We start from the raw sequence: 25,952 nt of genomic DNA on the forward strand, positions 1-25,952 counted from the left end.
ATGTTTGTGTTTGACACGAGACAGGCTGCACTTCTGAGAGGAGGCTGGCTCCTTTCAGAAAGGGAGGCTTTCTCATGGGTTGCCAGGATCCACTTGTGGAGGACACAGCCATGAGATGGGACAACCTCGAGGCTGACTGTCCCTACCCACCGGGAGGCCAAGCCCATCTGGTGTCCAGACAGACTTTGTAGCCAGAGAACCCAAGGGGATGTTGGGAGAGGTGGGGACTGGAGAGCGGAGAGAGCTGCAGACCCACCGTGACGAAGACGGAGGCCAGGAGCAAGCCCACGGAGTAGATCAACCCCCTGCTGTTCAGCCGAATCTGTAAGAGAGGATGACACAGAGTTAGGCTCCCGAAACACATCTGCCAAGTGTGGGGCGGTAAGTTCTAGTGAGGCCAAGACCCTCCTCCAGGATGGAGGGCAAATGGCAGCTCTGCATTGGGGATGGCGCTTCCCTCGACATCCAGGGGTCACACGGGTCTGGTCCACCCTCAGCCCCACCCATGCCCCCTCCAGCAGCGGTGTTTGCTGACTGCCCCGTGGCCACTTGAATTCTCCATCCGGCGTGGCCTGATTCTTATTTTCTGGGGACCTGGCTTCCAGGGAGCTTCTGATTTCCTGACACACAACTTTTAGGGTGAATTTAATAACATGGGTCATGAGAGCAATGTTTTGAAAAATATGACTAAACTTTTTAATCTCTTTTGCATTCAAATGTCTGTGACCTTCGCCTGAACATGATGGGAAGTGGTGAGTGAGGGTTGCTATTTTGAACAGGCAAAGAAGAGTTAACATTCAATTTATGATATTTTGTTTGTTTTCCACAGTAACACAGTGGGGTTAACAGGCAAACTTTGAAAATTAAAAAAAATACAAACAACAATTTCTGGAATTCTTAGGAGCCCTGTCCAGTGCAACTGCCCATGAGGCACGCATAGTCTTAGTTCCCTGATCAGAACCTGTGCCTTCAGCAATAGAAGCGCAGAGTCTTAACCACTGAGTCACCAGGGAAGTTCAAGGGCAGTAAGTCTTACCCCCGTGAAAAACTGGTTTCTTGAGGTCTTGCTAAGCCAGACAATCTCACCAACCATTCTCACCTCTGGACAAGACTTGGAGCCTCAACTGTGCAGTGTGGACCTAAACCAGCATCCCCTGCTCCTGCCTCACAGATGCGAGGCCCAGGAAGTGCAAAGGCAGGCGGTCCCCATGGTGATGCCCTTCTGAGAGCAGGCAATGCACTCAGATTGTTCAGCCTTGACATTTAACATTGATTTTCTTTCTTGCCTTCAAAACTATGAATTTTCACCCTCCAATTCCCTTTTGGCAGTTGCTGGAGAGGAAACAGGAGGCTGGCTGGTTCCTGAGTCAACAGGAATTTAGGCTCCACGGATGTGTCTTTTAGTGCAAACGAACACAGAGACTGCATCACCCCCAATTTCCCACATGCATGTGGCTCATAAAACAGCCCCCTGAATCTTACACCGTTTGTTTAAGGGCCTGAACCTCCAGCCTCAAAGACTCTGACTTCCCCTACATTGCAGTTTAAAATCTCTGTATGTTTTGAGGTCAGCTCCACCCGACCAGCAAATTCTTTTAGGAAAAACAAGAAGCCCCTGGATTTTAGCTAATTGGTTTATAACTCGGAACACATGTGGTTGTCACTTTGCATTTTCTGACTTGGGTGGTTTGAACACTTGCTTAGGCTTTGGTTCCAAATGGATACGTCCAGCTGGGACTTTACGCTATCTAACATCACAGGGTGGGGGGCTTTCCTTGAACAGTGATGTGAGGTCAGAAAGCGAACGAGCCGACCGAAGAGAAGCACTGGAACAGCAGCTTTCTCCCCAGAGTGCGTGCACACACACGGCTGCACTGAGTTCTTGTGGCAGCTCCTGGAAGTGTCCTGAGCTGCCTGTAAATGTGAGACAGCTGAGACTCCAGAAGTGAAGCCCTTAGCCCCAGTAAGACTCAGCTCACACTGTGTGTGTGTGTAAGACTCAGCTCACACTGTGTGTTTGTGTGTGTGTGTGGTGTGGGTTTCCCCACCCATCCAAGCAATTCTGCGACGCCAGCTGGGTGTCCTTCATCTGACACTACCTAGCTGGAGGCACCATTAGATCCCACAGGCTAGGGCTCAGCCCTGCAAGGCTGTACCCCCACCCCTACTGGAGATGCAGGTACAAGCCCAGGTTGTCACCTGTGCTTCTGATGAGCAGGTTATAGATCTGAGGTTCACACAGAGGTTCCAAAAAGGAACCCCCTCCTTGGATTCAGTTGGTTTGCTGGAGGGCTCACAGAGCTCAGAGAAACCCTTTCCTTACTACGTCACTGGGTTATTAAAACATGATGTGACTCAGATGGACGAGACGTGCAGGGCGAGGTGAGGGGAAAGGCTCAGGATTCCAGGCCTCTCCAGGCCCACTCTCCTTGCATCTCCACCTGTTCCGAGAAGCTCTCTGAACCCCATTGTTTTGGGGCTTTTACGGAGGCCTTGTTCCAGAGGCACAACTGATTAAATCTACAGCTGCTGCTGACCGAGGGACCTCCAGCCCCTCTCTCTGCCCCAGAGTTCACAGTATTGGGATGCAAAGTTCCAGCCCTCAAATCACGGTTGGTTCTCCTGCCAACCAGCTCCACCCTTAGATGCTGTCCTAAAGTCACCTCACTCACATAAAAAGATAATTCTGAGGCTTTTAGGAGCTCTGTGCTAGAAAAAAAGACCAAAAATATATTTCTTACTACAAATCGCAGTATTACACAAGGCCATGGAGCTGGTAAGGGGTCATGTCTGCACTTAGAGTCAGGCTTCAGCATGAAAATTCTAGACTCTTTGGTGCATCTTGCAGGGCACAGGAGAAAAGCCAAGGCTTTCTCCACCTGCTAAGAACTCTCTAGGGTGGCATCTGGGCCCCTCTTACCATCTTGGTGGGGCCACCTGGCTCCCCGGAGCCCATGCTGGCATCTGTGGTCTGTGTCTGAGGCTCCTCCTTGAGCCCTGGAAGTGCCACCACGCTCCTCTCTGGTCACACCTGTCCACCCCCTACTGGGTTCCCCCCCACACCCAGAATAAAGTCCTCACCCATCCTCATCTTCAGACTGGAGTGGTTTCAGGAGGGATCTAAAACTTTGATAGTGAGATGGAATCTGCTTCAGGCCTTGGTGACCCAGGAAAGACCCCACCTCCCCCCAAATATCACCTCATTTTCCCTAAAATCTCAAGAGCAAGATTCACCTTAAGAGGATTGGGTGGTATCATTGCAGCCCCCAGGGCCTTGTTAGAACAGCCTTGAGAAGAACCATTCATTGCGAAGCCCCCAGATGATCCCCAGTTAGGTCTGTGGGAACAGTCTGTGGCCAGGCCCTGGCAATGGTTTCTGCATTTTCCTGGTTTCCATGATGTCAGTATTCCTGCCAAGGTCAAGTACAAGCTGCCCACATGGCCTCACTGAGAGTGGAGTGGGGAAGAGCTCCGTGTAGCTGTCCTGGGGTTGGGGCAGAGCTTGAAGAAAAAGAAAAACTGGTCTGGCAACTGGAACAGAAACTGTATACCAGGAGATCGACTCAGGAATGTTTATCCTCGAGAACATTCTTCCTCTAGAAGGAAGATGTGGTAGCATTGAGAACTGACTGGTAGGTTCTGGGTGCACTGACTGAGTCGGACACAGCTTTGCTTTCAGAGGGTGAGGGAAGAAGACACCCCCTCCCCCCCACCATGTGACTGCAGAGGCAGTGGGCATGGCTGGGTGGCTTCTCGGAGGAGGTGACAGCTGGCGGACAGCCGGTGTTAGAAGGACCTTGGGAGGAGCCTTCCTCCATGTGGCCAGTCTTTCTGGAAACATTCTCCTCATCCTTGCCCTTTCTGTCTGACCACCCCCCAGTCTCCTTTCCTGGATGGTTTTCTCACTACCTGACATTAAGGTATGGTCCTGGTTCTCTTCTCTGTTTATACTTACTCCCTGTATGAGCTTTAGGCTTAAAAACCCATAGTAACACTCTTGACTGTCAGAGATCTTGCCTCTGAATTTATCTCACTGTCTGCCTGATGTCCACACCAGGACGATCCTCAGGCATATCACACCTCATCTGGTTCTAAGCCAACCCTGGACACTGTCTCTTAAATATGCACTCCCACCCTGGCTCCCCTGGGGGCTCTCTCCCCCTGGTCACATATTCTGTTTTTCCTACAAATGCTTCATAACTGGTCTGGCTGCCCTCTGTCTTGTCTGGCTCCACGATGGTGTGATCACTCACCTAGAGCCAGACGTTCTGCAGTGAGAAGTCAAGTGGGCCTTAGGAAGCATCACTACAAGCAAAGCTAGTGGAGGTGATAGAATTCCAGTTGAGCTATTTCAAATCCTAAAAGATGATGCTGTAAAAGTGCTGCACTCAATATGCCAGCAAATTTGGAAAACTCAGCAGTGGCCACAGGACTGGAAAAGGTCAGTTTTCATTCCGATCCCAAAGAAAGGCAATGCCAAAGAATGCTCAAACTACCACACAATTGCACTCATCTCACATGCTAGCCAAGTAATGCTCAAAATTCTCCAAGCCAGGCTTCAATAGTACATGAACTGTGAACTTCCAGATGTTCAAGCTGGATTTAGAAAAGGCAGAGGAATCAGAGATCAAATTGCCAACATCCGCTGGATCATCGAAAAAGCAAGCTGCTGCTGCTGCTAAGTCGCTTCAGTCGTGTCTGACTCTGTGCGACCCCATAGACGGCAGCCCACCAGGCTCCTTCGTCCTTGGGATTCTCCAGGCAAGAATATTGGAGTGGGTTGCCATTTCCTTCTCCAGTACATGAAAGTGAAAAGTGAAAGTGGAGTCAATCAGTCATGTCTGACTCTTCGCGACCCCATGGGCTGCAGCCTACCAGGCTCCTCCGTCCATGGGGTTTCCCAGGCAAGAGTACTGGAGTGGGGTGCCATTGCCTTCTCCGCGAAAAAGCAAGAGAGTTCCAGAAAAACATCTATTTTTGCTTTATTGACTACGCCAAAGCCTTTGACTGTGTGGATCACAATAAACTGTGGAAAATTCTGAAAGAGATGGGAATACCAGACCATCTGACCTGCCTCTTGAGAAACCTATATGCAGGTCAGCAAGCAACAGTTAGAACTGGACATGGAACAACAGACTGGTTCCAAATAGGAAAAGGAGTATGTCAAGGATGTATATTGTCACCCTGCTTATTTAACTTATATGCAGAGTACATCATGAGAAATGCTGGGCTGGAGGAAGCACAAGCTGGAATCAAGATTGCAGGAGAAATATGAATAACCTCACGTATGCAGATGACACCACCCTTATGACAGAAAGTGAAGAAGAACTAAAGAGCCTCTTGATGAAAGTGAAAGAGGAGAGTGAAAAAGTTGGCTTAAAGCTCAACATTCAGAAAATTAAGATCATGGCATCCGGTTCCATCACTTCATGGCAAATAGATGGGGAAACAGTTGGCAGACTTTATTTTTGGGGGCTCCAAAATCACTGCAAATGGTGATTGCAGCCATGAAATTAAAAGACACTTGCTCCTTGGAAGAAAAGTTATGACCAACCTAGACACCATATTAAAAAGCAGAGACATTACTTTGCCAACAAAGATCTGTCTAGTCAAAGCTATGGTTTTTCCAGTAGTCATGTATGGATGTGAGAATTGGACTATAAACAAAGCTGAGCGCTGAAGAATTGATGCTTTTGAACTGTGGTGTTGGAAAAGACTCTTGAGAGTCCCTTGGACTGCAAGGAGATTCAACCAGTCCATCCTAAAGGAAATCAGTCTGAATATTCAATGGAAGGACTGATGCTGAAGCTGAAACTCCAATACTTTGGCCACCTGATGTGAAGAGCTGACTCATTGGAAAAGACCCTGATGCTGGGAAAGATTGAGGGCAGGAGGAGAAGGGGACGACAGAGGATGAGATGGTTGGATGGCATCACCGACTCGATGGACATGAGTTTGAGTAAGATCCGGGAGTTGGTGATGGATAGAGAAGCCTGGTGGGCTGCAGTCCATGGGGTCGCAAAGAGTCGGACATGACTGAGTGAATGAACTAAACTGAACTGACCCTTTCCCCACACTACAGCTGGAATTCTCTTCCTCAAAGGACGGACAATCACAGCACCCCCCTTCCTTGTCCCCACGACCATGGCTCTCGGTGTCCTTGCTCACATGGCCTCTCTGGCTCCAGTTCACCCCTGCCGCTCATCCCTGTCCCTCCCACATCCCCCCCCCCCCCCCCCCGCCAGACAGAGGAGCTGTCCTTGAGTCCTTCAGTGCCTGGAACATTCTTGTATCTTGGGTCTTCTGCTAGCTGTTCCTTCTGCTTAGCAAAAGCCTCTCACCTTTACGTGCTTTGCTTCTGATAATCTCAGTTTCTCAGGGTTCCTCACACGCATCCAGGTGCCCTGGCCCCTGCACACACGGCCACATGCTGCCCTGAATGCTGCATGGCCAGCTCTCAGGAGGGCAGGGGTCACAGGGTGCGGTCATGTCCTCCCAGAGGCTGGGGCTCCAGGAGCACGGGACAGTGTCTGTCTGGCTCACTGAGGCAGCCCCAGCGACGGCTACCAGCTCAGCACAGAGAAGGCGGTCAATTTGTGTCTGAGTAGAAGAGTGACTTGGACGGAGGGGTAGGGGGAGAACGCTTCCAATCACTTCTTTTTACCTCCGTGGATTCTGGAATAAGGTGGACTCTTGCTTGGAGAAAGACTCCCTTGCTGCCCCTGTTCGCTGCTTCTTAGGTTTCTTTTATGTTTCTAAGCCCCAGCTCAGAAATCTAGATTTTGCCCTAGCTGCCTGGTGACTTTCTTAGTTTGGTGGGAGCAGATGGGAGAGACTTATCACTGAAATGGAATAAGAAGTACTCATTTTCCAAACCAACTTTTAGAAATAGCTCTTACTGGGGGCACTTAGGTAGCTAGCTGGCTCCTGAGCAAGACACAAGTACTGAGAAATGTCAAAATCTGTGCAACTGCCTTCCTTCCTTGCTGTCAGATGCCTGAACCTAATACTTTGCACAAAACAGCTGTCTCAGTGGTAATTATCCAGTAATCATGACCTGGAAATCCATCTAGGCGAGATGGAAAAATGGCTTGTAGCAGCTTGCTTGCGAGGGTGGGGAGGCCATTAAACCCACACAGACCACTGAGTACTGATGTGAGAGAGACAGGAAGATGTCATGGGGTCACTGAAATGCTAACAGGTGGAGGCCCCTGACTGTCCTTTCAGAAGGAACACTCTCCTGGAAAAAGCTGGAGGCGGAGATGAGGGAAGACTAAACATTTAAGACCAATAAGCCTCTACATTTGCTTTTCCATGAGCCTGAAATTAGCTTTTCAAGCAGCATCTTGGCATGAAGTTACACATGGGTGCCCCTACAGTGTGGCTGGGTGTGGGGGGCTGGCCCAGAGGGCCTGATGGAAGCTGTGGAGGGACCAGGGCGTGGACAAATGGGTCACCTTCACGGAAGGATCCAGAGTGGTTCCTCTGACATGCAGATGGAAACTGTAGTAGACTCACCTCTTACTGCAGCTGCGGGCAGTGGCTGTTTGAGGTGCATCAATGCCTGTGGAATTTTACTCTTAAATTTTTCTGGATGTCTGAGAATCACCATCATGAATGTACATTATTTAACTGGGCTGAAATACAGCAACGGTCTCAGGAGCTACTGATGTATGAGGAATGCTCATCCCTATAATTGAGGAAATAAAATGTATTCTCTGTTTAAACAAGGTAAACGTCCTGCTGCATGGATGGCAAACACCAAGTGGACAAGGTCTCACACTAAGGGTCCAGCAGCAGGGAAACAGTGCGGGTAAATGACTGTCGGACAACTTGTTCCAGCCACATGTCAAGTGCTTGAATGTCTCATGGGACTAGTGGCTGACCATATTCCACATTCCATGGCTGGAACATTTTCATCACTGCAGGAAGTTCAACTGGGCAGGCTCTGCTCCGGAGTTTTCCCTGATTAGAATTCTCTAGTTACAGTTTCTCTAATTTTCTATGACTTGGAAGAAAAGCTATGACAAACTTAGACAGCGTATTAAAAAGCAGAGACATCGCTTTGCTGACAAAGGTCCATATAGTCAAAGCTATGGTTTTTCCAGCAGTCATGTATGGATGTGAGAGCTGGACCATAAAGAAGGCTGAGCACCGAAGAATTGATGCTTTCAAACTATGGTTGGAGAAGACTCTTGAGAGTTCCTTGGACAGCAAGGAGATCCAACCAGTCCATCCTAAAGGAAATCAACCCTGAGTATTCATTGGAAGGACTGATGCTGAAACTCTGGCCACCTGATGTGAAGAGCCGACTCACTGGAAGAGACCCTGATGCTGGGGAAGATTGAAGACAGGAGGAGAAGGGAATGACAGAGGATGAGATGGTTGGATGGCATCACTGACTTAAAGGGCATAAGTTTGAGCTAGCTCTGGGAGATGGTGAAGGACAGGGAAGCCTGGAGTGCTGCAGTCCATGGGGTTGTGAAGAGTCAGACATGACTGAGCGACTGAACAACAACAACAAATTTTCTATGAAGATCATAAGTTACTTTTATAATCAGAAAAAAGGACGAAAAAAGGAAAGTTTAGATTTGTGGACTGTTGGAAAAACCCAGGAGATTATTTTGGGAAGGGCAACAGAATCAAGGTGACTTGTATCGAAAGGAAGTAGCGAGGCTTAAATGGAAAATACTGTTCTCAGTTGAAGTACAGAAAAGGATGTGTTACCCAGAAGGGAGGCGGTCCACACGTGACCCAGGAAAAGGAGCTCAGAGGCTGGATTAGAGGGAGTGGAGGGGGGCAGCTTGGGATGGCAGAGGAACAGACCCTATAATTGCAGGGCATTTGTGGACTGTGGCTGCTCTACAGCCCCAGTAAGAGGTTATCCAGCAGGTCCCTCCTCTCTGGACTCCACTCTCAAACTGGCACCCCGGACCGCAGGACTCATTCGCGTCTCCTCCCCTTCCTGGGTAGCCAGCTCCACGAATGACCTGGAGCCCCCTTACATGTAGGTGGGAATGTGTGATTTATGGGAAAGAATATGAAAAAGAAAATGCATATACATGTATAATTGAATCACTTTGCTGTACATCAGAAACTAACACAACACTGTAAATCAACTATAGTCCAATAAAATAAAATTTTAAAAAACCAATATGGGGAAAGATGAAAAAAAAATCAACTCACACACAAAAAACCATTACCCTCTAATGGAGAATTGGGTAAAGGGCAGAAAGAGATAATTATCTGAAGGAAGAATCTAAAAGGCCAATACATGTGAAAAAGAATGTTTAGTCTCTCTGGTAATTAAAGGAAGATCGACTAAAACACAGTTAAAAAAAAAAGCTAAAAAACTTATGCTGCTGAATCTCATAAAAGCCATAAAAAACGTCATTTTGTAAATCTATGTACCTCATCAGTTTGAACGTCATCATTTTTGATTAACTGTCTAAGAGCACCCACATGCCCCTGCATGACATCTAGGCCACATGCCCCCGGCTTGCCCCGCTCCACTTACATGGGGCCCCTTCCTGTTCTCCAACAGGCTGAGTGCATGTCTGCCTCAGGGCCGTTGCACAGCTGTTCCTTTTGCCTGGAATGCATTTGCTCTGCCCTGCCCCAGTTTCCCCATGACTGCCTCTTCTCTAGTTATTCAGACTTCAACTCACAGTCACCTCTTGTAAGGAGCTTTCCCGCTTTCCCAGACCTCCCTCTGTCACTACGTCATCTCCCAATTTCACAGACAGCAGAGAAGAGATCTCAGCTCCTTAGGACACATAATGCTTCCTTCTAATGTCTTGTGCTTATCTTAACTTTCTGGTGAAACCTTCCTGCCAATAGGTAGATTCGCATGAACCAAACCCATATGGCCTTTCTCACCACGTGTTTAGAAATTTCATCAATGGACACACTCTCCCTACTTGAAACCGCCGTGAGGGAAGCAACTTGGAAACAACCATCATCTGATAAATGAGTCACGATAATTTTCTTTGGAAAACACACTTACCTATAGCATATTACACAGATAGACTAAAGCATGCTCAGTGACACGTTCAGAGAAGCACCAACACTGGGCTGGGTATGAACCCTGCAGAGGCGTCATCCTGTTCTTCTCCCTGACACAGAGAGAAACCTCTAACTGCAGTTTCTCCCTCCATCTCTGGACAGTGTCTGGGACAGGAATGCCCCTCAGCAGAGGGGGAACACCTTGGCAGGCTGGGAAAGAGCACCGACATCTAGCTGGAACTTCCAAGTCCCCACCTGCAAATCCACCTGGAGTCAGAGTCAGCTTGGTCTTGAGAAAGAGCGCGGGGCCATCACTGCAGAGTGTGACGGTCACCAGATCCCTGGCAGAGATAGCGTCATGTACTTCGTGTCCCTTCCTTCAGGAATAAAATATTTTGCATGCGAAACAAATCCGCAGAGCAAGGGTTGGCAAGTTAGGGCCCGTGGGCCAAACCTGGCCCCTCTGCTGTTTTTGCAGAGCTCATGAGTGAAGAAGAGTTTTTACATTTTTCATTGGTTGAAAAGTTTTGAAAAGAATCATAATGTGTCACGACATGTGAAAGTCATACGAAATTCAAATTTCAGTTTCTATACATAAAGTTGGACTGAAACAGCCATGTTTATTGACCCACCATCACCTGTTGCTGCCTTCAGGCCAACACGGCAGAGCTGATGACAACTGTGACGGAGACCATCTAGGCCACAGGGCCTAAAGTATTTACCATCTGACCCTTTCCCGAAGCTTGTAACAGCTCCGTCTGCTCTCGAGTCCTGAATGTCCCCATGTGGGCCTGATCTTGAGAAGACTTGGCCAGGAGAATTTGTTTCCCCTCAATGTGAGTGTTTCCACACCTCCTCTGCCCTGAGACACAGTCCCAGTGGCCAAGGTCACCAGAAGCAGAAAGTTCTACTTACATAGGATCCGTAATCCACAGCCAGGGTCTGCAGCGCCCAGGGGAGACCGAGTCCGATGAGGATGTCAAAAACATTGCTCCCAATGGAGTTGGACACGGCCATGTCCCCCATGCCTGCGAGGACAAGAGGTCACTGGAGTCAGGAAGGTGGTCCTTGGGGGTGCCCTGGCCCTTGAAGACTCTCTCCAGCCCCTGGTCTGACAGCCAGAGATCTGGTGGGCAGGTGGGCCAGCCCAGGTGCTCGGGTCTGTCCCGGACCATCCATCACTGTAGGATGATTCTGCTTATAGAGTAGTCATTGAATATGTATTTTCAATAAATAGAATGAAATACACATTCTATTGAACTGCTGAGCTTTACTTCAAATATGATCATTGGTTAAATGTAATTCAAAAAACTAAATCTGGTTGCAAAAATTCTGAAACATTCTGTGGAAAGGAATAAACTCAGCAGTATATATAGGGCTCATGAGTTCACTGACCCACACAGTTCAGAGCCATTACCCCTCTGCTCCATGCCGTATCCAAGTCTTCTTCTAAATAACTGAACAACATTAAGGAAAATAATGTAACCAGTAGAATTTTGTGAGGACCAGCGGAGGACATTGCTAACGATGGCAGCTACATGCTCTTTGCTGAAAACCAATCTCCTGGACAAATCAGGTTCATAAATGAGAATAGGTGCTGGGATGTACACGCCCATCTGGGGGAGGTTCCACCCAGGGGTGGATAGACTGTGATCTTGGTTTTGGAGGCGGAAGGATCTGTCACACACTGAAGAGTAACGTCGGGCAGCTGGTGCTTTGAGAGGTTCTGCAGGGAGTAAATCTTAGGCTATGGGGTCCATCCTCTCTAAGCTCAGTTTCCTCATCCATGAAACGGGTATATGACTGTCCCTAATTCATAGAATTGTTAAAGTAAGTAAGATCATGTGTCCAAATTGCTCTGTTCAGTGTGGGGCTATCATCAGCAGATGGCAGCTATCACTGTATTTCTTACTATTTTTAATAATAGAAGCAATACAATCCCGGAGGGGACAAGGGGACACACTAGTATACGGGTCTCTGCCTTTCTTGAGGGTGGATCTTCTGGCTTGTTTCCCTGTTATTGTGATGCCAGGAAGCCTTCTGACCAGCCTGGCACTGAGGTGGCCAGCGGTCCTGCACAGCTGGGATGCAGTGCCCTGGTAACTGTCGTGCAAGCTCCCCCTACCCCCGAAGTAGGGAGGCCTGGCTTCCCTTCCCAGCCCTCCCCATGCGGGCCCCACCTTGTCTGGCCACAATGAGGCTGGCCATGCAGTCGGGCACGCTGGTTCCAGCTGCCAGGAAGGTGATCCCCATGATGACGTCAGGAATCCCCAGCGTGTAGCCGATGATCGTGACCTGGGGGCAGTGGAGAGGGAAGGGAGGCAGGAAGAGGCGGTGAATGGAGGGCTGATGCCAGCCCTGCCTGCCTGTCGACCCTGTCAACAGAGCTGAAGAGTCTGCAATCGCGGCGGTCTCTCTAGGGGCAGCGTCTGCACTCCGTGTCAAAGACAGAGGACCAGGAATGTTTCAGGGAACAGAGAGGTGGCGTTACAGAGCCCACACTTTCCAACCAAAGACTGGCCTTTTTTGCATGTTCCTTTGGGTGAGGCAGGCGGCCTGAGAGAGGAGAAAGAGAGTTGCTGAAAAAAGGCAGCAGCAGGACAGTTTTTGAACTCAGGGTGTTCCTGGGGACCCAGAATGGATGGCTGCCACGCTCTGCTAGGAGCTCCACTGTCCAAGTCTCAGGTCGGCTGCGTGAAGAGACTTTACAAGAGTTGGGAGGGGGCTGAATGACACCACCCGGTCTAGTGAGAAAAGCCGTCAGCTGCCAATTCCTTTCCTCCCTTCCTGGCAGCTCGGGAACATCTCTGCCCACATCACCCTCTGCTCCATGGTGGCTTACATTTGCCTAGAACTCAGGCACTTTTAGTGTAACTTACTTAACTCTCAGTGCAACCCCAGGGCACAGCTACTGGTGTTATCTCCATTCTCCAAGCGGCCTTGGGGCATCCCCTGCCCCAGACATCAGGCCCATGGGCATGGGCAGCAACTCTGTGTACATAGGGGGAGGGGTTAAGTCAACACAGGAGGCAGTGCTTCTATTCTGTAAATGAGCTCATTCTGGCTCCCAGATTTCAGATGGGCAAACTGGGAGGACAGCAGTGGGTGAGATGGCGACCAGGGGCAGGTGGCACAAGTGAGTGAGTGGAAAGAGACCCGTTCCGGGTACCCTGGCCTCAGAAGAGAACAACATGCAGGAGCTAAACGTTAGGTCATTGTGGGATGCGCACTCCCTCACGTTCTATAAAATTGCAAGAAATGCAGATGGCATGTGGCCAGTAGCCCACTCCTGCCAGCTCCTCCAGGATCCCTGCATGGGAGTCTGGCCTCACTCCCTCCCCTCCAAAGGCTTGGGGGACATTATTTAAATCTGCTAGGATGCCTGGCTTGGTCTCTTTCAAGCAGAGGCTGTGTGCCTCATTTCCGCCCAGTGCTGGACTGGATTTGCGGTGGCCTCGGGTTCTCTGCCTGACATGCTCCAGGGAGGAAAGGGAGATGCAGACACACAGCAGTTTCTTGTGGCTGCTCTGGAGCCTTTTGTGCAATGGAGCTGCAAGTGTCTTGCTCACCCGTGTTTTTCTGTTCTCACCCTCAGCAGGGTCCCTGCCCGAATTGGTCTGGCTCCGTGGGACTCAAGCTGGGAAGAGGACCCTGTCCCCACAGTTCCTGTGGTTACCATGGTTATAGCTGAGGCTGGGAAGCGATTCTCCAGGTGTCTGTACCAGGTCTCGAGGGTTTCCCCTGTCTCCCCTTACTCCCGGCCCTTTCCCAGGGCTTGTCTGAACCTCCCCCAGAGCGGAAGGAGGCAAACAGAAAGAGGGTGAGCCTAAGATCTGTCAGCTACTTTGCATGTTAGTGGACTTCAGAGAAAAACCACTGGACACCTGGAGGTCAGGGATACCAATGTTATTCCCCAAAGTTGGCACCCAACGAAAAGGTCAAATAAACACAGTAATGGACACAGTGTGAGGGAGAAACCTCTGCCTATGAGATTTGGACTGAAAAAAAAAAATGTCTGTAATGTTGAAGGGAAGGGATAATTATGAGTTAGTTGTGTCAGGTTTACACATTTGTTATTACCTCCAAAATAATCTTTTCAGAACTTTTTTTAGCTCTTGAGTTTAATCTGCAGCATTTATATTTCATCTCTACCCGATGCTCAAGCACAATCAGATGTACATAATATGTCATGTTTTTTAATTTCTTCCCAATTCCCATTATAATGAATTAGGGCCACTCCCCAGTTAAAAACGAGCATCGTGCATGGGCAGTGAGTGCACTCTGGGTTTCCTAGGATGGCTTTAGGGCAGAAACACTTTTGAGCGAAGGTCCCTCAATCAATGCCAACTCTTGAATCATTGTTTCAGCTTCAGAAGGGATCCTTGAGCATTCACTTGGTTCAGTGACTTCATTTTCTGGTTGAAGAAACTGAGGAGATGGTGAGCGATGGTGATGGATGGAGTGTCACTTCTCGTGCCTCCCACCTTGCCTCCACGCTGCTGCCTGTGACCCTTCAGGGCTTCCCACCAGAGCGGGTGGGGTGTATGTCCCCCACGCCACAGAAACTTGGCAGATGGAGGCTGGGTGGAAATCTCAAGCCAAGGCCCCAGAAGGCCCCCATATTTGCCTTTGCCCTCCTGCATTCCAGTGACCCACCGTGAGAGGACATTCCCCAGGTAGACACTGGTCCAAAGAAAATGGGCAAACACAGGGCAGACACGAATCCCACCTGCTGCCTGAACCAAAGGCAACCACACTGGAGCTGAAAGCGTACCGCTTAGCTGGTGCCTGGTAAGACCAGTCACTCACAGTCCATCTGCCGACACATGAGCAGGAGGATAAGTTCTTCTGATTCTAAGCCACGGAATCTAGGGCTGGTTGTTACACAGTGCATGGCAGCAATAGCTGGCGGATACAGTTACTGGGCTAAAACCTTTGCCCTGGCTCCCCTCTGGTTGAGAGTGTTTCTCTCTGAAGGGACCCAGCACCCTGGGGTCCTGGACTCACCATCCACACCATCATGTAGGAGAAGGCTGCGATCCACAGCGTGGACGAAGCGAAGGTCACCATAAACCACTTCTCCCAGCGGGGCTTGTTGCAGTTGGGGACGGTGAAGTACAAGACGAAGCTCAGGGGCCAGGTGAATGCCCACTTCACTGTTTCCAGTTTGCCAGCTGGGAAAACAACAAAGGCAAAACAAACAAACAAAAAAATCAGTGAGGTGCGTTTTTCGGCTCCATCCTCAGCATGAGTGTCCCCAGACATTAAGCCTGACTGTGGTGCTCCTTACAGCAAAGACTCGAGTGCCTTTCCACCAACAGCAAGACCAAGAGGAATAGAAAGTGCCTACCTGCTGGCAGGCCTCAAAATAACAGGACGTGTTGCTTCTGAGTAATACAGAGCTGCGGGGGATGGTTTGGCAAATGGAGCCAGGTGGAAAAGGATGTGGAGGATTCTCAGGATACGGGTGCGGGGAAGAGTGTGGGGTCGGGGTGGAGGCAGGGGAGGGGCGGTGAAGACGACCTGCCCCCTCTCAGTCCTTCCCCCATGGACAGGCAGCTACATCTTCCCAGAGTCTAAGTGAAGGGGTGGGGTGGGGGTGGGTGGGGGTCAGCAGACACAGCGCCACCTAGTGGAATTTCTCAACATTGTCTGTCAACTTGTGGAAATTTTGATGGATGATCTGAAAGCTCTCAAGGTTGCCAAAGCATTGCTTGAGTGTTTACATCCCAAGCTGCTATGGATTTGCAAATTCATAACTGTTTCCTGGCTCTATCTGCCTGCTTCTATGGACAATATGATGGATCTGTTAGTGATGACCTGTCCTACAATCTCAGCTGCCTGAGTGCTGAGTGCCAGAGACAATGGTGACTATTTTACCATGAGTTCTTGTAGCCTCAGATTTGAAAAACCCATTAGCTCTCCTTTGGCCTTGACTACCATCCTGCTTAGTGACTAAACAACAACAACAAACCATCCTGTATTAAGTACTAACTCACCTCTGAAAAGAAGTATCAACCAAGATCTGCAGAAAGGTCTCTGTGCATCCTCTCTGGTCAACTTCCCACCCTCTACCACCATAGAGGAGTTCTTTCTGTTCTCCAACTTCAAATAAATAAAATCATACAGTATTTTGTTTGTTTGTTTGTTTCTACCTTCTTTTATTCAACATAATGCTTTTTGAGTTTCATCCATGGATCGGTAATTCATTCCTAATTGCTATCTAGTGTTCCAGCCTGTGAATACACTGCAGTGTGACTGCATTCTCCTGTGTCTGGGATTTGGGTTGTTGCCAGTATTCAGGTATTACAACCAAAGAGGCTGTGTGAATCTTTTCTTTTCTGTGTGAATCTTTTTGTGGGCATGTTTTCATTTCTCTTGGGCAAAGACCCAGGAGTAGAAACGCTGAGTCATAGGGTGGGTGTTTTTTTAACTTTACAAGAAACTGCTGAACTGTTTTCTAAAAGGACTGTTCCAGTTTGTATTCCCACCAGAGTTGAGGTATTTTTAAAATTACATTGTGAAAAGTGATGGCTAAAATGTTTAACACAATTTATTTTATAATTGTATACCAGCATCCAGCACTTATTTCATACATCTTTTGCCAGGCTCCAAAGATTTTCTTAAAGATGCAGTTAAGTTACATGACATCACTTTTGACCCCTGGTCTCCCTAGACTGCAAGGTGGTCTCTAGCGGGAGAGAGAGGGGGCTTTCTTATCAGTCCCCATTCTGTCTGTTCTGTCTGAATCGAGCGCCTCAGTTATTTAAACTCCCTGAGCCTCAGTTTCCTCATCCGTGGAATGTCGACAGAGCAGCAGTCCGTGGGGTCACAAATCGTCAGACACAAGTGAAGAGACTTAGCACTCCCACATACAGACATATAGACACATACATTTTGCGTGTGTGCTGTGCTCAGTCACTTCAGTTGTGTCCGACGCTTTGCCACCCTATGGACTGTAGCCCACCAGGCTCCTCTGCCCGTGGAATTCTCCAGGCAAGAATACTGGAGTGGGTAAGCCACTCCTTTCTCCAGGGTATCTTCCTGACCCAGGGATCGAACCTGGGTTCTCCTGCATTGCAGGAGGATTCTTTACCATCTGAGCCACTGGGTAAGCCTATTATATAATATACAGCATATTAAATATATATAAATATTTGTGTATTAATATGCAACATATCAGGGCTTCCCAGGTGGCTGAGTCGTAAAGAATCCGCCTGCTAATGGAGGAGATGTGGGTTTGATTCCTGGGTCGAGAAGATCTCCCGAGAAGGAAATGGCAACCCTCTCCAGTATTCTTGTCTGGAGAGTCCCATGGACAGAGAAGCCTGGTGGGCTATAGTACATGGGTATATGGAAAGAGTTGACCATGACTAAGCATGCACACACAGATGCAGCATATTAAATATATACAGTATATAGAAAGCATGTTATATGCATGCATCACATCAATCATACATGTGCACATGGTATATATGTGCACACACAACTATATTCATCTACACACAAGAATGCATGCATGTCCTATACTCCTCTATTTGCATACTCCAACACAATTACGTACTTGTTAATGATACACACTTCAGTCAAGCCTTAGTGGCAGAAACATGCAAACCCAGGTCCCTGCAAGATTCCCATGGGAGGGAAACAGATCCTTACCCAGGGGCCAAAGGATCTTGGCCTGAGAGGACCCTTGAGTGCCCTCTGCTGGCCTGAGGTCTTCTGCTTGCTCACTGCTGCGAGGAGGCAGCCCTGCCCAGGGGAGGCCCTGGCTGGACACTCAGCCCCCAGTCCCGGCCTTGAATGGTCTTTCTCAGCAGCTGGTGGAGCAGAACAGTGGCCCACACTTGGGCATGCCCATCCTCACTTCAGAGGCAGAGCCAGGTGCTGACCTGGCTCCCCGGCATGGCAGAGGAACGCTGAAGATGGCTGGGGGACCCCAGGCCTCAATCCTGTGCCATCCAGCAGTGGCCCATGGACCAGGAGCATCGGCATCACCTGGGACCCCACCTGGATCACCCAAGTCAAAGCCCACCCTTGCTCAAGGATGCCCACATGAGAGGGGCTGGTGAGGCAGGACTCAGTATCCCACTGACTGTCTCAGCAGCTCAGGGCCCTGGGGTGAAGCCGAAACCCCCAGGGGTGGCAGGACCATACAGAGCATCCATTCTCCTTGTGGGCCTGTGCTTCCAAAGGATGGAGGGTACCTGATGTGGGTGCCTGAGCCCACACCTGCAGCCATGCCTCCTAACGTGTGGGAAGAACCTACGGCCTCCACATGTGCACCTTAATCCTGGGGTGAGAGTGGAAAGCAGGAGTTCGGGATACCCCGAAACCTCATACTTAGGCCTGGCATGTACTGCATTCAGGTGAGAAACAGGGAGCTCGTGACCCGAAGGGGCCCCTTCTGTCCTACTGAGTGATGCGGTCTGTGTGCTCTCACACCTGTGACTCTGATGCCTTCCTGGAGGAGTGTGTGTGGGATTCTGGGCTCTGGGGCCAACACAGCACCTGACCACTTACAAACTCTTTCATCAGGGACAATGTCAACCAAGTGAGAGTTCTTGGAGTGAGGTAACAGTGCTGACGGTGAGCTCTGCAAACAAGGGCTGGGGAGGGGGTGGAATTCCAGACACGGCCCCCAAAGTCTGTGCCCCGATTTTCAGAGCCTGCGGGGAGGATGAATCACCATCCCTGACTGCGCTACACTGTGAAGCAGAGCTGATCTCCAGACAGGCAGGTCATCACTGGAGCCCTTGGAAGCAGAAGAGGAGGCTAGAGCCATGAGCAGGGTGGGGAGGACCAGACACAATATACGCTGTTAGTTTGAAATGAGACACCATGGGACGAAGAAGACGGTGGCCGTAGGGTGGGGAGCAGCCCCAGCTGACAGCCACAAGGACCCACCAGGAACCACCCTGCCAGGAACCTGAGTGTGCCGGGGCTTGTGGGAAGGACCGCAGGCCTGGCCCCCTCATCACTGCCCCGTGAGCCTCGGAACCCCTAGCCAGGCCATGCTGGACTTCTGACCCCCAGAACCTGAGCTAGCCAATGAGTTTAAGCCGTAAGGCTTGTGCTCATTTGTTACAAAGCAAGAGGAAATGAACATGAGGCCTTACAAAGCAGGAGTGGGGGACCAGTCATTCCATCCTTAACATGTTTTTGTCCTGTTCGATAGGAAGGTTGCCAAGAAATGTCACCAAAGGTGGCAAAATGGATAAAGAGCCAGGATACATTCTTACTAACAAGCAATGATTTAACTGGGAATCGGGGTGGTATTTTCTAGTTACTTTCGGTCGGTAGTTGACCAGGTTGAAATCTCAGGAGCCCTTCAGGGACCCCATTGCCCCTGAGCTTTACTGGCTGGACACAAAGAGGGGCCCCGAAGGACACTGCATCTGAAAGGGACACTCAACTGTGACACTGCACCCATGTCTCCTTGTTAAACGGCCTTTCCGGCGGATCCAGCACTTCCTCCTCAGAGCGGACAGCCCCTACTACGTTCCAACCTTGCAGAGAAGACACACAGGCTAATTAAGCTTCACATACTTGACAGTGAATACGAACTGGACCAGCAAACACTTTCTTGAAACAGAAACTTCTGGAAGGTCTGGCAGGCAGGCAGAATTCTTTGGGTTTGGTCCACCCGTTCCACTAATGGTGGGGATGGAGGACAAGGCCGCTGGCTCAGCTGAGTCTTTACTGGAGGCAGCAGTTGGCGGACAAGGACACTGCCCTTGTGGCCGGGGTCCTGAGAGCTTACCGGCCTCTGCATGCACCCCGACCCATCAAGAAATGGGGACACCCCTGGGCCAGCCCCTGAGGTGTGATTTGGGAGCTCTCTGCCCTGTTTTGCATTTCCTCTGGTGCCCACCCTGGAGAGAGCAGGTCCTGGGAGCTGGGCCCCCAAGGGCTGCCTCATCAGGACAGTGCCCCCATCAACCACGATGGGGTGGGTAAAGGTGGGGGAAGCCCCTCCCCACAGCACCAAGCCTTTCCTCTTTGGCACCACAGGATCCTGAGGAACCACTGACAGGGAGCCTTCTTCCTCCAAAGGCCCACGTTTCAACCAGGCCCGAAGGTCACCATCTTTGTCATCTGTGGACCCGCTGTGAAAGAATCTTACCCACTGTAAAGGTTAACACAATATAAACATTCTTACGGCCATACAGACAGTCCTTGAATTTGGTATCAGAAAGGTCACCCGGTCAAGGGCATCCAGTCAGTGGCTTCAAAACAGCTCTGGACCCCAGCCCGCTCAGCCCGGCCCAGCCCGCCCAGCCCCAGCAGGGGCTCTTACACGGGGGGTCGAAGGGTGTGTATGGCCCTTCCTCATCCTCCTCGTCGTCCTCCTCCTCGTCGTTCTCGTTATTCTCGTTGTCCTCATTCTCATTCTCCGTCTCGTCACCGGCCTCCGCGACGACCTCGTCCCTCCGCATCCCGCTCATGCCTCTGTCTGGGGCGCTACTGGGCCCCGTCCCGTTCTCCACCGTGTGCTTAATCGGGATCTTGATGGCCACCTCGGATTCTCCATTGGCATAAGCCCTGCTGTTTATCAGTCTCTGTCTCTGAGGAAGGAAAGGCACGTTCTAACACAGAACCGCTCCCAGAGGGGCTGCAGATCCTCTCACCCAGGCCCCCAGCTGTTGGGATTTTCCCAGGCTGCTGACAAGGAGGTGCTTCCAGAAGCCTCTGCAGACAGGTTCTAAGGGACTCCTTAAAGTAACAGCCAACTCTGACAAACTTTCTGGGAAGAAGGATCACTCTTCCATGACCCACTGGAACTTACAAATCCCTTTAGAGGAGAGTCCCCATGTCTCAAATGGGCACTGCTTTTCTACCAGGGTTTGACTGCCTGTGCACTGGGTTGTTAATGCTCCTCTCCAGATGGTAGCAATTCCTTGGTCCATATGTGAGAAAGCCATACAATGTATCGGGATTAGGATCAACAAGGCTGCCATTCCAGAGAAAGGCATCCCCGGGAAAATTTGGGTCAGAGACTCTGCAGTACCCTAAACTAAGGTAACCTCAATTTAACAACTACTTTCCTGCAAGTTCATATCCAGGGGCTTTATTCAGATGGAAGATAATGAGAAGAAGGTAGGCAGAAGGGACAGAAGAGTCTTTCTATATAGCTGGGAGCTGGACTACATCTCTGGACACGTGGTGGGAAGAGCAAGGACAAGGATGCATAGCTGAGCAAGAACGTTGGGAAACAGCTGAGGGACATTATTGTGTAAAACACTGAGGCAGGTGCTTTTACCTGCAGACTAGGGAATGTCCTCCCTGCCCAGTTCCCCACCCCGGCTGTGGCAGATGGACTTGTTTTCTCAGATACCTCATTGATTAACATGCGACTGGCCATGGAGAGTCGGGTCTTGGGGGGGAAGTGGCTGGTGATCATGATTCGAAGACCAGCCTCAGAGAAAGAAAGCTGGTGTGGGTAGGCCGACAGCAGCTCGTCTACCATGATCACTGATGCTTTGCGGTGGAAATTGGCTAGGAAAATTAAAAACATGAAATAAAGATAGCGTTGAGGCTAGGAGTAGGAAGAGGTAGTCATTCATCTTCCTTCCCTTCCTTATCTTTCTTGCTCCCTCCCTTTCTCCTTTCTTCCCTCCTTTTCTTCTTTCCATCCATCCATCTGCCAACCCACTTACCCTCCCATCCATCTGCTCATCCATCCATCCACCCACCCATCCATCTGTCCCAGAGGGTTGTGATTAAAATTTGAAGAAGAGTCAAATCTGCTTTCCATGGGCTCATCGATACTTCCTTTGAAATGACTTGAAACAGTTTGAGTCCTTCTCTGACATAGTAAGAATGAGTGATAACATAAGTGAATTTTCCTTTCTCCTCAAAGGATTCTTTTCCTGCCACTAGTATCTGGGGCATAGGAAAGACCCCAATTATCTTTAGTAACCCTTTATGCCCTTTTCAAATGTCAAGAGTGTTCAGAGCGGGCTGTTAAAAGCTGCAGGATTGATGCTAGTCCAAGCAGAGGACATGGCGGGGGATGCAGGGCTGACCAGAGGAGGGGGGGAGCTGGCCAGTGTATAGAGGCTCAAGTCCAGAGGGTGCTTAGGGCAGATCTTGTGAAATGATCTGCTAGCAGGCCTGAAGAATACTTCCTCCATGGCCCAAGCTCTTCTGCGTGGATGTTGCAATATGAGGATGCAGCTCATGGGTCACAGCCTCATTCCTGTTCTCCAGGCCACTAAGCCATGAAATGATCTCTGGAAACCCCGACTAATAGTAGGTAGCTCTCTTTGGTTCTCTAAGAGTATTCCTTTTATTGCTATAAACTACCCTGCAGAGAAGAAACAAAATGAAATCCTTATGTGGGATAGCGCTGAATACTCAAAAGTCTTTCATTAAACATGGGTATAATTAGTGAGAAATTAGTATAGTATAATTAGTGAGAAAACTACATCAAATAATTGATTTTCAAATTCTAATAATTACCCACAGATTTCAAACTGAGATATGTACTTGGAAATAACCTATAGATTTTCTGATTTCTTTTTTTCCTTTCCTGAAACGCCAACAAAACAGGACTGAGAAGAAATGAACCCAAGCATTTCAATAGGAAATTAAAAAAAAAAAGTTAAGTGAAAAATGAAACACATTCTAGGCAAAAGTAAATGATAATTTTCCATGTTCCTCTAAGAAAGAATATTATTAGAGAGCACTGTATTATTTCTCTTTGAATAGTAATTGCTTACTAAGCATCTACTGAATATCCGAATTTGGGGGAATGACTGAGTGACTAACACTTTCACATTTTCAGGGCTTCCCTGGTGTCTCAGACGGTAAAGAATCTGCCTGCAATGCAGGAGACCCAGGTTCGATCTCTGGGTCAAGAAGATCCCCTGGAAGAGGGCATGGCAACCCACTCCAGTATCCTTGCCCAGAGAATTCCATGGACAGAGGAGCCTGGCGGGCTACAGTCCATGGGGTCACGAAGAGTCGGACACAACTGAGCGACTAACACTTTCACTTTCTTTTCTATGTCATTTCACAGCTGGGAAACTGAGGTAATGTAGCCTGAACGTGAATTCAGATATAAATATACACTAATAACAATTATCATTAATGGAGTATTTTACGTACTTTATCTCCTTAACTTGTTACAAAAATTATCCTCATTTTACAGAAGAGAAAATTGAGGCTCAGAGAGGTTAAGTAACTTGCTTCAAGGTCACACAGCCAGAATAAGAGACAGTCAGCACCTTGACACCCCTAGTGTCTCCTTTACCATCCTGTTTCTCTGTTATCAACCCCAGCACATTTGGTCCAAGAACTTCCACCAGCTTCCAGAGGCTGCCCATCACCAGGATCAGCCTGTTCCCGGATGCAGCCAATGGGAGGGAGTTGGGGGCTTCCCGGGGCAGGCATGCCCTGTGGGGGCTGGTGGCACCCGTCACAGCCCTGTAGTGGGGCACAGCCCCAAGGTTACCTCTCTTGAGTAGCACCACGGTTGCATCGCAGTTGCCGCTGTCGTCCATTTCAGCATTGTTGGCCAACCCGTTGACCATGTTTCCGGCCCCCTTGGTCCTCCTCTCGAAGCACTGGTGTATGCAGGCATTGTATCTGGACACGGCCAGGAGCAGAAAGAGCCCATCAGCACTGCCGCTCCTCCCTCCTGGGCTCCTGGGTCCCCAAAGCTCCCTCAGCCTGGACACAGGTGAGGGACCTGGTGCCTCAGGTTAATATGGTTACTACTTTATCATCCTGTTTTCCCCAGAATATTCAGCCCATTTCCCCAACTTGAGGATACATGGTAAGTGAAAATAAAACCAACATCAGACAGATAAATAGGGACACACTGATTTCTCTGCAGTCTTTCATGTCAGTGGGGGAGCTCCAGGATTGAGTTCCCTTACTCATGGTCTATGTATGGATGTAAGAGTTGGTCCCTAAAGAAGGCTGAGCGCTGAAGAATTGATGCTTTTGAACTGTGGTGTTCGAGAAGACTCTTGAGAGTCCCTTGGACAGCAAGGAGATCCAACCAGTCGATCCTAAAGGAAATCAGTTCTGAATACTCATTGGAAGGACTGATGCTGAAGCTGAAGCTCCAATACTTTGACCACCTGATGTGAAGAGCCGACTCATTGGAAAAGACCCTGATGCTGGGAAAGATTGAAGGCAGGAGGAGAAGGGGACAACAGAGGATGAGCTGGTTGGATAGCATCACCGACTCAATGGACATGAGTTTGAGCACGCTCCAGGAGACGGTGATGGACAGGAAAGCCTGGTGTCCTGCAGTCTATGGGGTCACAGAGTCAGACATGACTGAGCTACTGAACAACAACTTGTGGTCTATGCATGGAAGGGCTATGATGAGACTCAGAGGGACGAGCAAAGACTCCCTCCTCTGGGCCACGTCCTCAGGGCCTTTGCTGTCAGGGCCATGCTGGGTGGAGGAAGGTCAAGGTGTCACATCCGTCTGTGCTGCTAGCATCACAGTCCATGTGCACAGGTGGGCTGGCTGTCAAGGTCTCTGTCTGCCTTTGGTTTCCCCTGAGGTCACAAGCTGGGATCCTGGGAAAGCCTGTCACTGTTGTGCCATAATTCCAGGTCTGCGGGGCTCTTGGCTTTATGACAAAATTCTGGGCTGTTTCTTCAGAGCGACTGAGGGAAAGAATCAAAACACTGTGCGGAGTTTCTCCCATGTGTGTTGGAAGGAAGGCGGCTTAGTCAAGTTCCTGGGATGCTCTGGCAGGTACTGTCCTGGCCCCTTTTTATCATTGGTATTAGAAGACTCCCATGGAGGAATCCTAGGAAACTCAGGGGCAAAGACAGCCACTGGGCAGAGTCTCCAGGGCACTGTGGCCCCTGCTGCTTTTTCCACTCAGAGACTTAAAGGTCTTGATGGCTCACTGACTGTGGGACAACCCACTGAGGGGTCCCACCAGCTTGGTCTCTGGCCTCTCACAGAATGGCACCCAAGCATCACACTCTAAATCCAGCTCGCATGCCACTCAAGCTGTGTTTCCTCTCCTCTTCCTCATCCCTTTTCCTGCTACAGACATGAGGCCCCTTGGGGTCCCTTCCCACTGCATCCTGTGTCTGTTCTTAGTGCGGCTCTGGGTGGTGAGCCTGCCAGGGAGATACAGGTAGGGGATCCTCTATGGCTGGGAGCCATAGGAGCCTGTTCACCCTAGGAGCCTGTGGTGCTTCCTACAGGCCTGAAGAGAAGAGAAAGCTTGTCTAGAGGGACAGTGGCAGCCATGGAAAGGGCAGTGGGCAGGTCCACTCCCAGGGTTTATAATCTCAGGGCTTGCAACGAATAGAATGAGAACATGACTATTCTGCAACGCGATGAAATGATGGTGCCAGATATTGAGGATCGGCAGCTGCCAAGATAACAGAGAGACAAGAAGCATCCAGGCGTCTGTTGGTGTGACTCTCCACAACTCTGGACACAGTCTAACCTGAATGGGATCAACAGCTGACATGGAGGGGACACAGGGGCTGGAGGAACAGGTCACACTACCCCACAGATGTAATCAACAATGTCCAAACTGTAGGAAACTCTGCAGAGCCATCAATCCAATTTCATTCAAGAATAAATGGCAAGGAAAAAAAAAGAGGGGGAATTTATAAACTCAAAGAGATCTAGAATATGGAGCGACGAATAGTGATGAGTGGGATTTATCTGGATTCTGCTTTTTAAACTATTCATGACATTTATGAGACTGAGGGAACTGTAAAAATCGATATTTATGAGACTGTTGAGAACTTGAACATTGGCTACTGAATCATATTAAAGAATTAGCATTCATTTTAGGTATGATCATGATAATGTGGCTGGGTTAAAAATGAGTCCTTTTAGAGGCACGTACTAACGTTTGGGTAGATGAATTGGTATGATGTCTGGGGCTTCACGGGGCTTCCCAGGTGGTGCTAGTGGTAAAGAACCCGCCTACCAATGCAGGAGACAT

General features: G+C 49.5%; 1 protein-coding gene across 2 annotated transcripts in view; it reads right to left on the minus strand.

The window, feature by feature from the left end:
* Positions 1-25,952, minus strand: part of SLC24A3 (solute carrier family 24 member 3) — a 424,237-nt gene that overhangs the window by 3,009 nt on the left and 395,276 nt on the right. For both annotated transcript variants that reach the window (XM_081558604.1, XM_081558603.1), the window contains 7 exons: positions 23,465-23,598; positions 21,344-21,504; positions 20,306-20,573; positions 15,013-15,179; positions 12,186-12,300; positions 10,921-11,033; positions 257-322 (listed from right to left, as the gene is read on the minus strand). In XM_081558604.1, coding sequence (XP_081414730.1) covers positions 257-322; positions 10,921-11,033; positions 12,186-12,300; positions 15,013-15,179; positions 20,306-20,573; positions 21,344-21,504; positions 23,465-23,598 — 1,024 coding nt within the window. The remainder of the gene's footprint in view (positions 1-256; positions 323-10,920; positions 11,034-12,185; positions 12,301-15,012; positions 15,180-20,305; positions 20,574-21,343; positions 21,505-23,464; positions 23,599-25,952) is intronic.

This window comes from Giraffa tippelskirchi, chromosome 13, assembly GCF_054371585.1.
Source record: "Giraffa tippelskirchi isolate mGirTip1 chromosome 13, T2T-mGirTip1v1.2.pri, whole genome shotgun sequence".
Lineage (NCBI taxonomy): Eukaryota > Metazoa > Chordata > Mammalia > Artiodactyla > Giraffidae > Giraffa > Giraffa tippelskirchi.